Raw genomic sequence first — 16,530 nt, 5'->3', positions numbered from 1 at the left:
GCTAACCCTCCCCCCTCCTACTGCATATTAGCTCGCCCTTGAGTAGCTTGATGCAGTGGAAAAAAGGTTAGGCAACGGCACAGAGATAACAAATCAGGGAAAACTTCTCACACTTAGACCAGACACTAGGCTAAGTGGGAGATAGTGCCAATAATCAAAGGATGCCGAAAAACAAAATAAAAATAGAAATTGTTTGAATTCGAACGAGTGGGGTAAGGGTGATATACTAGTTCTTCTTGGATTGCTAAGCAGGAGGAGCAGAGGATGGCCTGGTCGGAGTGGAGGTACGCCTTCCTTGGGGAGAGCTTGCAGAGGGAGGTGGTGGGCGCCTTGCGCTGCTGTTGCACCAAGGGGCTAGCTGGATCGCGGAGTGCTTCCAGCATCCTCTCCATCACCGTCCCAATCCTAGTCATCAGGACCAGGTTGGCGTAGGAGTTCTCCACGAGCTGTGTCATCATTTGCTCCATTCGAAGCTTCCATTCATTGTCGCCTTGAGCAGCCTCCTCTCGCCCTGTCCTCTGGGTGGGCACCAATGCCAGCCTGGGCCTCTCCTCTTGTTGGCCCTTTGATTGCTCCCTCTTGCCGGTAGTGTAGAAGCGAAGCTTCCCGTCTCGCACCTTTTCTAGTACCTGTATTCTCAAAAAGAAATCCAGGTCAAATAGTTCGGGTCTAGGGCATCGGCGGGGGCGCTCCACACTCTCCTGGATCTCCAGGATCCAGTTTCTCCTCAAGTACGCTCCCAGGAGATGGCAGATGTTCAAGTGGCGGGCAGGTCGGGTAGCAATCTGATTTATAGAATAGGCCAGCCAAAAGCTCAGGTGGAATTTCCTCTGTTCTCTCAAGCTCCACATGAAGTATAGCTCAACTAGGGTGATGATAGCCATGGTGTTAGCTTGACCCAGAAGATTGCAACCAAGGTAGACCTAGGCGAGGCAAAGGGCTGGATCAGCGATGTGATTTCCCCTGGACTCAGAGGCTTTGAAAGCTGGAGCTCTCTCATGGCTAAGGGCCTTCCAGACAGCTTGTTGGTCGAAGTCGGGCTTCTTGTGCGGGAGCCCGATATCTCGCCCAAACCATTCCCCATTGGCCACTTGGGCTTCTGTATAGAGTCCCATGCGGATGGAAAACTCATTTAAACTTATCTTTTGGCCACGGCCAAATACCTTGAAAGTGACGCTCATGGCCTCCAGGTCTGTGTCGCCGGTAAATCGGAAAGAAGTAAAGAATTCTTTGGCCAAGACCTCAGGCACAGGGGTCTCATCCACCTCCAGGAGCCTCTCGAACCCAATGTCGGTTATGTACTTGGCGAACCTCTCTTCGACTTGTATTTTCTCCAGGGACGGTTGGTAGAGCTTCTTTCTGCCTTCAGCCGCTTCTCCATGGTCACCCGCTGGTTGACCTTCTCCTGCCATTTGGGATTGTCAAACTCAAGTATCTGTTGGAGGAGGTCTGCGGTCAAGGCCACAGTTTGTTTAGAGTAGTCGGCGGCAGGGGCTGTTGTAGGCTTTCCTTGTTGCCTCCTGGACATCCAGGTCCAGCGCAGCTCACGCCCCTAAGTCCCACTGTCTTCTTCCTCTTCTCGCGGCAGTGGGGAGGCTGGCTGGGCGGCATCCCTGTTCACTATTCCCTGGCTGGCAGGGCGTATTTTCTTAAGAGGATGGTGAGCAAGCTCCTTCCCCTTTTGTCTTTCTTTCTCTATGTGCATGGCTGTCATCGGCAGCCTCTTCTTCGTCTACTAGGCGCCGCACGACGCGGGGCCTCTGGTCCGTTGGTTCCTCCTCCCTCCTCTGCTGAGTGGCCGCCATGGCCTCTGCTTCATCTATAAGCCGCCTCATACGGCACGTCTGGCAACGTAGCGGCTCCTCCCTTTCTGGTGCAGGTTCATTCTCGACATTTGGTAGAAAATTCCAGTCGGCCTCCCTTTGCTGTAGTAGGATATCACTGGGGAGAGGCGGAAAGTCCTCCAGGTCGTCGTCATCAATCTCTACCATTTCTATCTGTGGTGGCCCTTGAAAAGGGAGGGAGTTAGAACCTCCGCCACTCACTGGTGACGGGACGTTTAGGGCAGGGGTGCCCTCTTCTGGCCTAGGGCTAGCCCTAGGAGGATCTCCGATGAGCGGCTCTAACTCTGCTTCCCCCCGCCGTGGGGTAGATACGTCCTGGGAGTGACCGGCGATGGGCTGCTCAAAAACCTCCCCCCTTTTCTCATCGTCTGTGTCGTCCCCACTGTACTGTACCAACGGGATGATAGGGGGAAGTTGAGGAGAGTAAGGCGGAGATTGTGTTTTGGGAAGGAATATTGTTTTGGGAAGAGAAGGTGGGGGATTTTGGGATGTGGGAGTCGGAGAGGGATTCTTGGATTTTGGGATTCCTAGTTGTTCTTTGAGGGCGGCGTAGACCGCCGCGGCATCTGTGCCTGCGGGTACGCTGCCAAGAAAGTTCTCTAACTGCCTCATGAGCGTCGGTTCCACTATAGGGGGTGGAACGGTGGCACTGGGTTGTGACGGTGGGACCGCCATGGCTGGTGTGGAAGGTCCACGGCCGCTACTGCTGGCGCCGGGAACATCCTCGCCGGATGATGTGGTGATTTCAGTGATCTTCATTCTTTGATGTCTGTGGGTTTTTTTTTCTCTTTCTATGGAAGTAGTGGTGCTCTGGGCTAGGGTTCTGAAACTTTGAGAGAAATGGATGAGAGCAAACAAGTGTACTGTAGGCGGTTAGGAGAAAAAGTGAAGTACAATTCAGAAAACTCCCTGTTATAGCCAATGTAGACTGTTGGTGTCCGTGCGACTCTTCGAGTACTGGCGTGCTTTTTCAGAACGACAGCTGGCTTGGCTTCCCTGATACGCTTCTTCCTCTAGTACGACTTTTCAATGCAACAGTTGGCTTTCTCCGATGTTCCATCTTTCAGCGCTTTTTCAATGAGTGAGCACGTCCTTTCATCACCCTGCCTTGATCAATCAAACCACTGTAACCCACCAATTAAATCCAGACTCCAACTAATCAAGTGGACAAGTAATTCCAGATGAATACTCAATTAATAACCACTCGATCAACTTCTTCTTTTTTTATATTTTATTTTTAATTTCCTAAGTGTTTAAAGTTAATACTACGAAAAATATTTACGCTAAACTACCAAGGAATTGACTGAGTGCCCTTAGGACATCACTTGATCAGTTTGTAGGTTTAGAAATCAGTTGCTTGATCAAGCAGACTACCCAAGAATACTCAGTCACTCCTTATACATGCGTTCACTGAAGAGGGTTAGGCATGAGCAGTGGAATGTCGTCCACCATGCACAGCTCAGTTCCATCTCTGTAAGGCTCACTCTATGCCTATTCACCAAAAAGGAAGACGAATCAGGGTTACTTCCTTGGAGTTCGATTGCTCCATTTGCTCGTATGGCGATGATGGTATAGGGGCCTATCCACCTTGACCTTAATTTTCCAGGCATCAACTTGAGTCTTGATTGGAAAAGCAAGACCTTCTGTACCACCTTGAGCTCATTCTTTCGGAGGTTCTTGTCATGCCACATTTTTGTCCTTTCTTTATACCACATGGCAGAGTCGTAAGCGTCAAGGCGGAGCTCCTCAAGCTCTTGCAGCTGCAATCTCCTTTCTTCAGCACAGGACTCGGCATTCAGATTCATCTCTTTGATCGCCCAGAAGGCCCGATGCTCGATTCCCACAAGTAAATGGCACATTTTCCCGAAAACCAAACGGTAAGGGGACATTCTGATTGGTTTGTTGAAAGCGGTCCTATATGCCCAGAGCGCGTCCTCCAGTCGACGGCTCCAATCCTTCCTTGTAGGGTTCACCGTCTTCTCCAAGACCGCCTTGATCTCCTGGTTAGACACCTCAGCTTGGCCATTTGATTGGGGGTGGTAAGGTGTGGACAGTCGGTGGTGGACGCCGTATCTTCTCATTAAAGCTTCAATGGTCCGGTTGACGAAATGAGTTCCTTGATCAGAGATGATGGCTCTTGGTACCCCGTACCGAGTAAAGATATTTGATTTTAAAAACTTTGCCACCTCCTTGGACTCACACGTCCTTGTCGTCTTAGCCTCTATCCACTTGGACACGTAGTCCACTGCCACTAGAATATAAAGATTCCCTTCCGACGATGGGAAGGGTCCCATGAAATCCATCCCCCACACATCGAAGATTTCACACACTATTACGGGGATCTGTGGCATATCATCTCTAGCAGAAATCCCTCCAGTTAGCTGGCATCGGGGGCATCTCTTGCAAAACTCGTAGGCGTCTTTATGGATGGAGGGCCAGTAAAACCCACTGTCAAGCACCTTCCTCGTTGTCTTCTTCGGACCGAAATGACCGCCACAAGCTAGTGTATGGCAGTGGACCAATACGTCCTCTTGTTCCCACTCGGGTAAGCAGTGTCAGATGACTTGATCAGCCCCCATCTTCCACAAATAAGGATCATCCCAATAGAAGTAATGTGAGTCGCTTTTGAGTTTTTGCCCCCATCTTCAATCCCTCTGCTCGACACGATGTGGCCCAGGACAATGCCTTCGGTAACCATGAAATGGCAGTTCTCAAAGTTTAACACCAAGTCCTTCCGCCGGCACCTCTCCAACACTCTGTTTAGGCTATGTAGCCCTTGATCAAATGTGTCTCCATAGACGGTAAAATCGTCCATGAAGATCTCTATGCAATCTTCCAACAAATCAGAGAAGATGCTCATCATGCATCTTTGGAAGGTGCCTGGGGCATTGCAGAGGCCAAATGGCATTCTTCTGTAGGCGTAGGTGCCAAAAGGGCATGTGAAGGTGGTCTTTTCTTGATCCTCTGGATTCACCGCGATCTGGAAGTAGCCACTCTACCCATCGAGGAAACTAAAGTATTGCTTCTCGACTAATTTCTCAAGCATCTGGTCAATGAACAGCAACGGGTAGTGATCTTTCTTTGTGGCCGCATTCAGCTTCCTGTAATCAATACACATCCTCTACCCAGTGGCTGGTCGGGTTAGAATCAACTCATTCTTCTCCTTGTTCACCACCTGGATTCCGCCCATCTTCGGCACCATATGAACTGGACTGACCCAGTTGCTACCAGGAATGGAGTAGATAATTCCTATGGAGACCAGCTTGACTATCTCCTTGAGCACCTCTTCCCTCATGTTTGGGTTGAGTTTGCGATGCTGGTCACGGTGTGGCTTAGCTCCTTCTTCCAGCCTGATATGGTGCATGCATAAATCTGAGCTGATGCCCACCAAATCTGTTAGCTTCCACCCTATTGCCTTTTGGTTTTGCCTCAGCACTTCCAGCAATTTATCCTCCTGCCCCTGGGTCAACTGTCTGTTGATGATAACGGGCTTTGTTTCATCCTCCCCCAGATAGGCGTACTTCAAATCTGCTGGAAGTGGCTTCAATTCCTTTACGGGTTTCGGCACTTCAGTAGGCAGAGGATTTTCTTCCGTTTCTCTTCTCAGTGGCATGCCTTGATCAAGCAGCTTCTCGAGGCTAGACACTTGAGCAATTCCGCTTGACCCAACTGGTCACGGTCGCTCGCAAAAATCCATCACTACTTTCGCTGGCTTGATCATCCATTTCACCGACATTCATGGCTTCATACCATTCGGCGAATTCTCTCTCAACCTCTTCATCCGCAGCGGAGTCAGTGAACTGCCTTTGTAGAAACTCCTCCTCCAGATACTCCTGCACTTGCGGTTCGGTCACGTCCACTGAGTACACATTCTCACTGTCTGCCGGCCTCTTCATTGCTTCGTAAATGCTGAACGTGAATTGTTCTTCGTTGAAATCCAGACTGATCGTCCCATTACGGACGTCGATTATAGTGCTGGCCGTCGACAGGAATGGTCTTCCCAACAGAACTCCACTAGACTCCTTCGCTGCTGGCTCTGTCATCTTGATGACGAAGAAGTCGGCTGGGTACAGAAAATTGTTTACCTTCACAATTACATCTTCCAGAATTCCCTCCTGGTGAATGCAAGATCTGCCGGCCAACTGTATCAGGATATCAGTATCAACGAGCTTGGCCTCTCCCAGGTTTTTGTAGATAGCATACGACAAAACATTGATGGATGCCCCTAAATCGCACATTGCATGCTATACTTGAATATCTCCGATAGAAATTGGGAGTGTGAACATCCCTGGGTCGGTCTTCTTTGATGGGAGGTCGCTTCGCTGGATCACTGCAGAGACATTTTCATCTGTAATCATTCCCCCTTCTTCATTGACCTTCCCCGCCAGGTAGTCCTTTATAAATTTGCTGACTGGGGGCATCTTTAACACCGTCAAGAGTGGCACCTTGACTTCCACATCTTTGAACAGACTAGCCACATCGATCGTGGCGTCTCTCTTTCTGGTAACCATTCCGCGGTATGGGTATGGCTTGACCTTCTCAGCTTCTTCTCTTTGACCTTCTCCTGAGGTCTCGCCGCCCATTTTATCTTTCCCTTTGTCTCTTCCTTTGGGTCGATCAGGGGAACTGGACTCTCCTTCTTCTTCTTGGCTCGATCCAGGCTTAGATACTGGTGGTACCGCAGGTGGGCTAGGGCTCTGGTATACCTTCCCTGACCTCAGGGAGACTTCACTAATGTTCTCGCGCCCAGGCTGCTGCACCGTGGCAGGGATTTTCCCCTCGTTGCCTCTCAACTCTCCCAGCGACATGGCAACTTGAGATAACTGCTTTATAAGCATGTCCAGCGCTGCCCTCTGCTCCTTCTGAGCCTCCTGAATCTCACGCATCGCATCATTAGGATGGTGCGGAACCATCATTTCTCCCTGACCTTCATTGGGGTGCCGGTTATATCTTTGATTTGATGGTCCCCCACCGTGGTTGGGCTGAGGGTAGTCGGACGGCCTATAGTGCTCTGGCTGGTACGGTGGCTGATTGTGCTGTTGATTCCCTTGGGAGTACTGTTGGTTGCCTATTTGATGTGGCGGGACATAGCTCATCACCTGGTTGTTCGGTTGTCTCCCCTGGTTGCTCGACTGGGGGCCTTGGTGTCAGTATCCCCAGTTACCTTCCTACTGTCTGCCTGACCAGTTAGGCTGTCCTCCACTGGATCAGTTCGCTTGACCTCCTTGCATCTTGTTTCCTCCATTGTGTGGTCTCTCTTGATTTCGAGCGGGCCAATTGGACTGCCCCTTGGAGGGTTGTATTTGTTGCGTGGACGGTTAAGGCGGTTGGCTTTGGTTCTGATCACTCCACCTGAAATTGGGATGATCTCTCCACGGAGCATCCCTCTACTTTCCCTGGATCCAGTTGCCATTTGGGTTCCAATGGCCGACGGCATTCACCTGAGTTTTCGGTTCCGCTTCAGGAGGAAACTTGCAATAATAATAATGGTGCTCCAGCGGTGGTTGCACATATGGCTTCTCCTTGGGTGCAAGCGGTGAAGGCGCTCTGGACTTCTCTACTGCCTCTAGCAGCTTCTTCTCCATCTGCTCAAATCGAACCTCCAGCTTTTCGTCACTACGTGCCTCTGCTGCGTGCACCGCTCCCCGTCTGTACTGGCCGCGGGAAGTTTTGTATGATCTCTTGGCTTCGATTAGCCTCTCCAGAATACTCTTCGCTTGACTGAATGGGGTTTTTGAGAAATCCCCTTGGGCTGCTAAGTTGAGATCGTTTTTGCTGTCCACCGTGAGTCTGCCATAGAAAGTTGAATAGACCTCCCGATCTCCCATCTTGTGGTTAGGGCATGCTTGAAGTAGCCCCTGAAATCTATCCCAATACTTGTAACACCCCGACTTTTTCTACCGTTTTTATTTGTTCTCGTAGTGACATCGTTTGTGCACCTGAACATTTTTTTCCCTTTGTTTCGTTAGTCGATAGAAGGATATATCATTTTGGGCTTATACCAATTATTCTTTTCTACCCCCAATTTATTTAATTTTCCAAGCTCAATTCATTTTATTTGAAACTACATTTTGAAGCCCAAATTTTAGAAAAGCCCAGCATAAAACCATACACGATATGCTTCAGCTCAAATCTCCCCATGATTCCACGTTTTTCGTCAGTTCAACCAGTTCCACAAAATCTGGGAATATACTGCAATGATCCACGAGATTTTTCTACGCATACAAATCTGCCCACGACTCCATGATTCATCATATTCAATCAATTCCAAGAGAAATCGGGAACTAAAATTCAGAGAGAGAGACGACAGAAGCGGACAGCAGCTGCGTGGATGGCGACGACTCCTGGCCATCGCAACAGCCTCACAACCAAGGAACAGCAGCGCAGCAGTGGTGGTAACCGGCGCCAAGGACAGCGGCTGTCTCGACCAACAGCAGCAGCGGTGCCGGCGTCGGGTGCGAACAGCAACCGCTGCGTTCTGACTGAGGGAAAAGAGAGAGGATGTGAGGCGGCGGATAGCGGCTGCTCGGCTGAAGGGCGGTGACAGCAGTAGCGAATGGCGGAGCAGCAACGTTCGTGCTGCAGCGGGGATCTCAGCGGCTGTCTCGATCTGGAGCAGCGGCGGCTGACCCGACAGCGACGACGCCGACAGATCTTGGACAGCAGCGGTGCTGTGGCAGAGATGAGGGAAAGATAGGGTGGTGACGGCGACGGCGACGGCGGCGCAACGGAGAGAAGCTAGAGTGAAAGGTGATGGAGGCGGAAAGCTCACCGCTGTAATTTCTATAGTGATGGCGTGGTTTTGAGCGAATCGGAGCAGCAACGGAGAGGCAGAAGTACATGCTGATTTTGGGGGAAAGATGGAGGGATTGAGAGAAGAAGGAATTTAGAGTTTCAATTTGGATATTCTCTCGATTCTGAGATGGGAGAGATACATTGTTGTTCCATATTTTGAAGATTGAAGAAGCAATTGGGAGAGATACATACATGAATTTTGGAGATAAGAGGGTGTGGTTTACTTTTCACAAATGAGTCTCATTTTTGCTACTGTACAAAATTAGTGATTGGGAACGTGACGGTCGGCCTCGAAAATAAATGGAAGGGAAGAGAAGAGAAGCAAAGACGCAAGGAAAGGATTTCTCCGCGTATTAATTTGAAGTTGAAGTAAGGAATTCAAGTTCAGAAAAATTTAATTAACGAGGTGGGCTTTCGATCTAAATACTTTCAAGAGCTTTAGTTTTAATATATTGATTCGAGCATCATTTTATGTGACGAAATTCCTTTTAACTGAGATTGCAAGTTTTATTAATTTTATTCGATGATGATGTGATTTATGTGCTTAAAGTGAAATAATTAAAGTGAAAGTGATGTTATGTGATATATGTGTTGATTTATCGAGTGATTTGTGATTTGCTCGACTTGTTGATGTGATATGAGATGATACTCGATCTTGACAGAGGAAAATGATTTATGTTTCAAATACGTTTTATGAGAAAAATAAAGTTGAGAAGGGTATGTCATGCCACGCTTTTGTCTTGAGAAATGCCTATCTGTTTGTTTAGCAAGGGAATTGTCCCTACTAGACCTATTGAAATCGAATTCGGGTCTGACTAGGGAGTGAGTCCCTACTCAGGCTAGTGTACACCAATGGGGATCGTGAGCCGTCTTTTGGGTCGGCCGGTCTAGTGATCGAGTTTGCGGCCACATTCTCGTTCACAGGATGTTGATGTTGATGTTGATGAGATTGATGTTGATGTTGATGTTGATGAGATTGATGTTGATGTTGATGTTGATGATTGCTTAGTGGGGAGTGAGTCCCTACTATGAGTTTAATCGAATTCGGATCCTAGCAAGGGTACGTCCCTACTCGGACTAGTGTACACGATGAGGACCGTGAGTCATCGAACGGGTTGGCCGGTTTTCGTGCTCGTGGAATGTGGCCCCTTACACGGCACCCTAAAGAACAAATATGGCAGTTTCATAAATAAATCAAGGAGAAATGGTTGTATTTTGAAACGATGAGGAAAAAGGATTTGAGGATGAGTTGAAAGTTTGTGTTGAGATATTTTTAGTGTCTCTCGGCATTTTTAAGTAAAACCTGAGATTCACGTAAGGGTGGCATGACATAACTATTTTTATAAATTTGTTTTGGCATTTGTTTACTGAGTACATCAAGTACTCAGCCCTGCATGTGTTTTCCCTACGTGCAGGTTGAGCGGTGACTAGCGCGGTGGGTGTTGAGCATAAAAGTGAAGAATGTCTGTCAAATGTCAAGAATATGTTGTGTCTTCATACATAGCATTATTCTACTTTCGAAATGCTTCCGGTGAGTGTTGTTTCTTTTGAGTTCTTGTATCGCTGAAATATTATTCATTTTTGAGTTGTTGATTGTTGAGATACTCTTATTTTATTCGAGCTATTCCCATTTATTTCGAGCTATGGTCGAATTGTGTTGTTTTCCCTTTCTTCCCCGCTTCTTTAATCCTCTCCTATTCGCGATCAACCGTGTTTTCTATCCTGAGAAAATACGTGTAACACCCCGACTTTTTCTATCATTTTTATTGTGTTCTTGAAAGGACCGTCGTTTTTGCGTCTAAAAATATTTTGCCGTTGTTCTTTTGTCGAGAAAAAGAATTTACTCTTCGGACCAAACAATTATTCTTTCGTAGCTCAATTTGAAAATGAGCCCAAAACATAGATTTATTCTCTCTTTTAAAACCCACTTTTGGAGAAGCCCAATTAATCTATGAGAATTACTCGGCCAACACCCAGACTTTTTGTTCCACAAAATATGGGAATAAACTGCAATATTTTATCCACCAACCTGCAAAATCTCAACAACAAGAGATTATATACTCTATTCCACTATCTCCACCACCACAAATATCATAACGGCCAATCACATGATCTCTCTCCACATTCTTTCAGTTTCAAGAAAACCGCCGTCACCCCGATTGAGAAATCCACACTTTCTCTCTCACGATTGAAATTAAAGAGTGAATTTTTCATCTTCAATTGAGGAAAGGGGAGTGAAGTCACACTGCAAAAATGAGCGAAAACACGAAGAGGAACGGCACTGGAGCGGCGGCTGCAATTTTGCATCGCGATCCGAGCAGCAGCGGCGCTTGCCGTGAACAGCTGAGGCTGGAGAAGCCAAGCAACGGCAGCTCGGGAGACGTACAGAAGCAGTAGCAGCGGCTGCTCATGACGAACAGCAGCAGCGGGCGGATGAAACTCCGACCGTGCAGCGATTCAGCGAAGGCGGCGTCGGACTTGGAGGGCGAGCAGCAGCAGCAAACCGCAGAGGCGACTGTGCACGAGTCGTCGTGAATTTGGCGACAGCTCTGTGTTGCCGAGAAAAGAGAAGGGGAGACAGAGGAGGCCGGAGGCTTCAACTCGCGACGTTGGCGGCGATGGTGATGGGTTTTGCGGGCACAACCAGCGAAGGAGAAGAGAGAATTAGACATAGAGAAAGAGTTGTAGGCGCTGTGAATTCCATTGTGATAGAAGTTAATTTGGGGGTGTTGATCGAGAAGAGAGGCAGTTGGGCTTCATTTGTTAGTGGGCCTATTTTGACTAATGGATGGAACAAAGTGTTTAATTTAAGTTTGGGTTGGTTTGGTTCTAATTAATGAGCCTGGGCCAGGGACATGGAAAGTTAGGATGGAGTTTTCTTTGGACCAGCTGGATTAAGTGACGTGGGCTGAATCATGAGTAGCACATGAGAATTTCAAAATCTCCGGAAAAAGATTTAATGGGTGATCTCCGTGGGCGAAGTAAGATCGAAAAGGAAATCCAAGTTAATGAATTAAACGAACGAGGTGGGCTTTCTTTTTAAATAAGGGTTATGCCCTAAGTATATTTTTATGTGAAAATGATATGAATATTTGTCATGCTGTGTTTTGTTTTATTCTATGGAACCTATCTGATGTGGCTTTTGCCATCAATGGATAATCGAATTCGGGTCTGTCTAGGGAGTGAGTCCATATTCAGGCTAGTGTACACCTATGGAGATCGTGAGCCGTCTCTTGGGTCGGCCGGTCTAGTGACTTGGAATGTGGCCACATTCCTTGTCATCAATGGATCAGATATGGTAGATAGCTATGGGAAAATGGTTGATCAACCGAGTTTTACGATGGAAATGATTTTAGTGTCTTGGGCGATTTCTAAAGTTAAAACCCCAAGGTCACTCAATGGTGGCATGATAAATACTTTTATAAAATGTTTTCGGCATGAGTCCACTGAGTGCATCAAGTACTCAGCCCTGCTTTTCTTTTAAAAATTGCAGGTTGAGCGTGACGGGTGCGGTGGGTGTTGAGCAAGACCGTTGAAGAAATTTAAGTGTGTAGAATGTGTCATGTCTTCACACATGGCATATTCCTTCTCTCAAATGCTTCCGCTAAGTAGTTGTCTTTCTTTTGAGTTCTTGTATCGTTGAGATAGTATTCATTTTTGAGTTGTTGATTGTTGAGATACTCTGATTTTATTCGAGCTATTCCCATTTGTTTCGAGCTATGGTCGAGTTGTGTTGTTTTCCCCTTTCTTCCCCGCTTCTTTAATCCTCCCCTAGTCGCGATCAACCGTGTTTTCTATCCTTAGAAAATGCGGGTGTGACAATACGGGCGTGACAATACTGGCCCAAAGGCTCATCATACTCCTGCCTCGCCTCTGTAATTTCTCTCTTCAAGGCACTTGTCTTTGATGTTGGGAAGAAGCGGTCCAGAAAGATCATGCGGAACTGGGCCCAGGTTCAAATCAAATCTTTTGGCAGCCTTCTCAACCAGATTCTTGCATCACCTATCAAAAAAAGGTATCGCCTTGAGCCTGTAATCTTCTGACGTGGATCCAGCTAGTACTGGTTGAATGTCACAATATCTGCAAAATTCCTCCAAAAAGTAATAAGGGCATTCCTTCGAGAGTCCATAGAAATTTGATAACACCGCGAGCACCCCCGATTTGATTGCGATTGCCCATATCCCTGGGGTAACTGTGATGGCATGAGTGGGCTCCTTCTCGTCATGAGTGTGTAGGGAGCCAATTCCCCAATTGTTGTCTACGACGGCCATCTGCTTTTCTGCTTCCTCGAGTAGTGGTGGTTTAGGAGGTGTGGTATGTTCTCCCTTCTGCAAATCGCTATGGATTTTCACCAATTGCAGCTTCATCTTCAAGAATTCGCCTTAGATATTAAGTTATTTCCTTTTCTTTATCGATTTTCTCATTCACGAATCTGCCGGAAAATAATCACAATTCAACGGACTACAACGCCGACGACATTTTGGGTGTTCAGATCTGTCACGTGCAAACTCAGCACCATGTTTTTTTGTCAAACAAATTCGAAATATTTCAATGTAACTTCATAGCCAAATAACCAGGGAAATCTCCCTACACAAAAACAATGGATTCATTGGAGAAAGCTGTGGTGATAAGAAATATGGAATGCCGAAGAGAATATTCGATGGGCAAATGTTGGAAAGGATTTTTTTTCTTGACACATCAGAAAAATGTCGGAGGGGTAGGCTCCGAAAAGGTAACTGCTGTAAGTGGGAATAGATACATGGGCCTCGCACATTTCACGCGCCCGACAGTAAATACTCATAAGTATCAGACATTTGAGTTTGACCAGAAACAAGCCGTTTTCTGGGTTATACAGGGGTATCAAACGAACCCTTAGGGTATGAATATGATTACATTTCTAAAGAATAAAACAATGTAAATTACACTTAATTAACAATCACGGCCTAAAATGATTTCTTTGTTAGTTTTGATAGGTTTCACGCTAGTGCTTAGTATAACTTATGCTCAGTGGCTATTTAATTACTACTAATTAATTATGCCTTTTATTACTCCATTGTCCACGATTAATTGGCACTAATTTTTTTTTTCACTTGCTCACAATTTATTAACGTTCTTACTTTTTACTATTACTTTTGGTAATGGACCAACATTTCGCTAAGAGTATCTAATGAGAGAGTGGTGAAGGGAAGAGAGAATACGCGCAGATGGATAAAGTTATATGGAAGAATAACCGATTAGGTGGATCAGTTAGCAAATGCCGTTGCCACTTGATCAAAGCATTCTCTCTCGTTCACGAAAAATATTTATAACTCTCAAACATGCACTGTAACACCCCTTACTCGGTTAGTTTTAATCGAATAAGCGACGTCACCTTTCGGTACGATCGATAAACAAAACCTTACTATATTTTTTTCCATTTTGCAAACACTCAACATACAACACTATCATATAAGTAACTTAACCTGATAACACAACTATTTACTACTATACATAACAAAATAACATTAACCTGTTTCGATAGATATATACAACTCCACTAGCAAAAGGAAGGTTATAACCTTACATTTGTAACCCAACTATTTACAAACAAAAGATAACCTACGCATGCCACGTGTAAACTCCGACTTTACCAGCAAAAGGGGAGGTAGTGACTTGACACGTGCTGCTGCCAACTAGTGAGTTCACTCACTTCTATACTCTGCAAGAGGGAGAAGAAAGGGAGGTGAGCTTCGAAAAGCTCGTAGTGTAATCGCATTCCATAATAAAATCTCTAAAACTTCAATCTATATCACTATCACAAGTAAACACTTTATTACCTGGAATGTCATACAACATATATTTAATTTATATCGGCATCAATATACCAGTTCAAAATAATATTACCAAATATTAGCATTCATAAAAGTTTGATTCATTTATGATCACATATATCGCTTGCAAATAATCAACACCTTCATCCTGTACAACCACACTATCATATTTATCACGTAATACTTTCAAAAATAACTATCTACCATCTATCAATCAAATCAATAACATGATATAAATAAATGATCCTGTCAGCGGTCACTTTCTTTCATCAACATAATTATACTATAAGAAACATAACTATTTAAAGAATTCAAAGCATCAAAATTATTATTTCTAAATCAAAAATCACATTCAGCCCCCAAGTTATGCTTAGTGATGGACACGGGTACACGAACACTATCCCGATGGAGGCATCTATCATGTAAGTCCATATCGGACACTGTAATCTCTCATATGGCCTATTACAAGGCAACTGTCATATATTACTCATATAGGGTACATGTCAACTATCAACATATCATATAGACCATCGCTTCGGTTATCCAGAAGACGAATGATCAAACATGTGTGCAGTACTGCGGTCCTATGGCATGCCAACTATACCATGTGATTCACTCAAGCAAAGGGGCATAACGCAACTATTTCATATCAACTTTCACATTATTCAACACAAATAACTATTTAAATCATTTTGCATCTCATAAGAAATACCAAACAACAATTTCAATATCTCATCTTTCAATATCTACGTTTCTGTCACTTTACCTTGAAGTATACAATCCACACAATTAATTTTTTAAGTTCTCTTGCATAAGCATACGAATCACACAAACAAGTAGTAATATTTATCGAAGTTAAAGGAATTAAATTCTAGAACACGCGTACACTACCTGTACACGTCAAAAAAATGCTATTACTTTCTTAGTCAACCATGGAGGTGCCCATTTCCCTTATCGCTTGTGCTTGCACTCGGTTCACCTAATTTTTTCAACAATCACATATACAAATTATAAACAAACACTTAAAAACACAAGTAAAACCAAATCATCATCTTTATCTATTTCACTTTCTATACTATTCCCTTCATCACAAATTAAATCAACTAAAACATATATACAAGTTAAAACATTTCTAACTTCATTTATACCAAAAAGAAGCAAAGTAATTCGATAATACTATTCAATAGCTTTGGAAACCGAGAGCTATACCCGGCTGTCCCAAAAATATAAGCCATAAAATTCAATTTTTCCTCCATAAACCAAACCTAATTAATTTTGAGAATATGGGACAACAACTTTATTTTAAAATTAAACTCAACAATTTGACATTTTGAAGCTAAACTCATAACCAAAAGTCTTTTGATATCAACCAACAACTAAACCTCTTTCACCATAACCTTTTTAAGAATTTTCAGCTTGTTTAAGCATCAACAACCAACATCAAACTTCACAATAAAATCAGTCTCAATATTATACAATATCAAAAATCATCAAAAGATAACTTAAAAATCAATATCAAGAGCTCTTGGTCACATACTGTCCTCAAAGTCAAATTTCTCTATCATTTTCATACAACTATATCATAACACAACCACAAATGCCTATTTTCAAAGTCAATTCACACTAAAGCATCAAAATTACAAAAACCCCCAAAATCAAGAACTCTAATTTTTGACCCAACAAGAATCACATCAATATAACATCACTACTACACTTAGAAACAAGGTTAAAGAGGTTATGGAAGAGTCTAACCTCTAATTTCAACTATTTTCCAAAGATAAGTGGAGGTGGGTTTGCAACCTAAGCTCCAAAATTAAGAGGAAGAAGGGGGAATTCAGAGCTTGGATTGGTGGAGTGTGTTACATGTTTCACGGTGGAGTGGCCGGAGGAGTCGCGGTGGCTGATCGGAGGGAGTAGAGGGCTGTTGAAAATCTTTACAGAGAGGGAGGAACTTAGCGTGGAGAGAAAGAGGAAAAGAGAAAAGAGGTGAGGAGAGAGAGAAGACTAATTCATCTATCCTAATTCCTTTTTCACACACACATTACACGTATCACTCCTTACTCTTTCTTTTTCTTTTTCTT

At 44.8% G+C, this 16,530-nt stretch overlaps 2 protein-coding genes and 2 long non-coding RNA genes across 4 annotated transcripts; 1 reads left to right on the top strand and 3 right to left on the bottom strand.

The window, feature by feature from the left end:
* Nucleotides 1-3,232: 3,232 nt before the first annotated feature.
* Nucleotides 3,233-4,195, bottom strand: LOC121749355 (protein NYNRIN-like). Its single transcript, XM_042143930.1, has one exon. The coding sequence runs from the start codon at nt 4,193-4,195 to the stop codon at nt 3,233-3,235; it is 963 nt and encodes a 320-aa protein (XP_041999864.1).
* Nucleotides 4,196-4,344: 149 nt separating this feature from the next.
* Nucleotides 4,345-5,457, bottom strand: LOC121749354. Its single transcript, XM_042143929.1, has 2 exons — nt 5,062-5,457; nt 4,345-4,839 (listed from the first exon to the last, which is right to left on the bottom strand). Exons 1-2 carry the CDS (start codon nt 5,455-5,457, stop codon nt 4,345-4,347), a joined length of 891 nt encoding a protein of 296 aa, XP_041999863.1.
* A 2,494-nt stretch (nt 5,458-7,951) lies between these two features.
* On the top strand, nt 7,952-10,217 carry LOC121747435. The gene is made up of 2 exons (XR_006039200.1): nt 7,952-9,045; nt 10,055-10,217. It is a non-coding gene; the product is annotated as an uncharacterized LOC121747435 (long non-coding RNA).
* Nucleotides 10,218-14,123: 3,906 nt separating this feature from the next.
* On the bottom strand, nt 14,124-16,457 carry LOC121747406. Its single transcript, XR_006039198.1, has 3 exons — nt 16,202-16,457; nt 15,341-15,428; nt 14,124-14,337 (listed from the first exon to the last, which is right to left on the bottom strand). It is a non-coding gene; the product is annotated as an uncharacterized LOC121747406 (long non-coding RNA).
* Between the last annotated feature and the right edge of the window lie 73 nt (nt 16,458-16,530).

This window comes from Salvia splendens, chromosome 9 (genome assembly GCF_004379255.2).
Source record: "Salvia splendens isolate huo1 chromosome 9, SspV2, whole genome shotgun sequence".
Classification (NCBI taxonomy): Eukaryota; Viridiplantae; Streptophyta; class Magnoliopsida; order Lamiales; family Lamiaceae; genus Salvia; species Salvia splendens.
This window is presented reverse-complemented; position numbering and strand designations above follow the sequence as displayed.

Coding starts and splice junctions, on each gene's coding strand:
- LOC121749355 (XM_042143930.1), bottom strand. CDS start 4,195: ATGCCACAGATCCCCGTAATAGTGTGTGAAATCTTCGATGTGTGGGGG.
- LOC121749354 (XM_042143929.1), bottom strand. CDS start 5,457: ATGCCACTGAGAAGAGAAACGGAAGAAAATCCTCTGCCTACTGAAGTG. Junction 4,840..5,061: donor CCATTCCTGGTAGCAACTGG/GTCAGTCCAGTT, acceptor CTCGATGGGTAG/AGTGGCTACTTCCAGATCGC.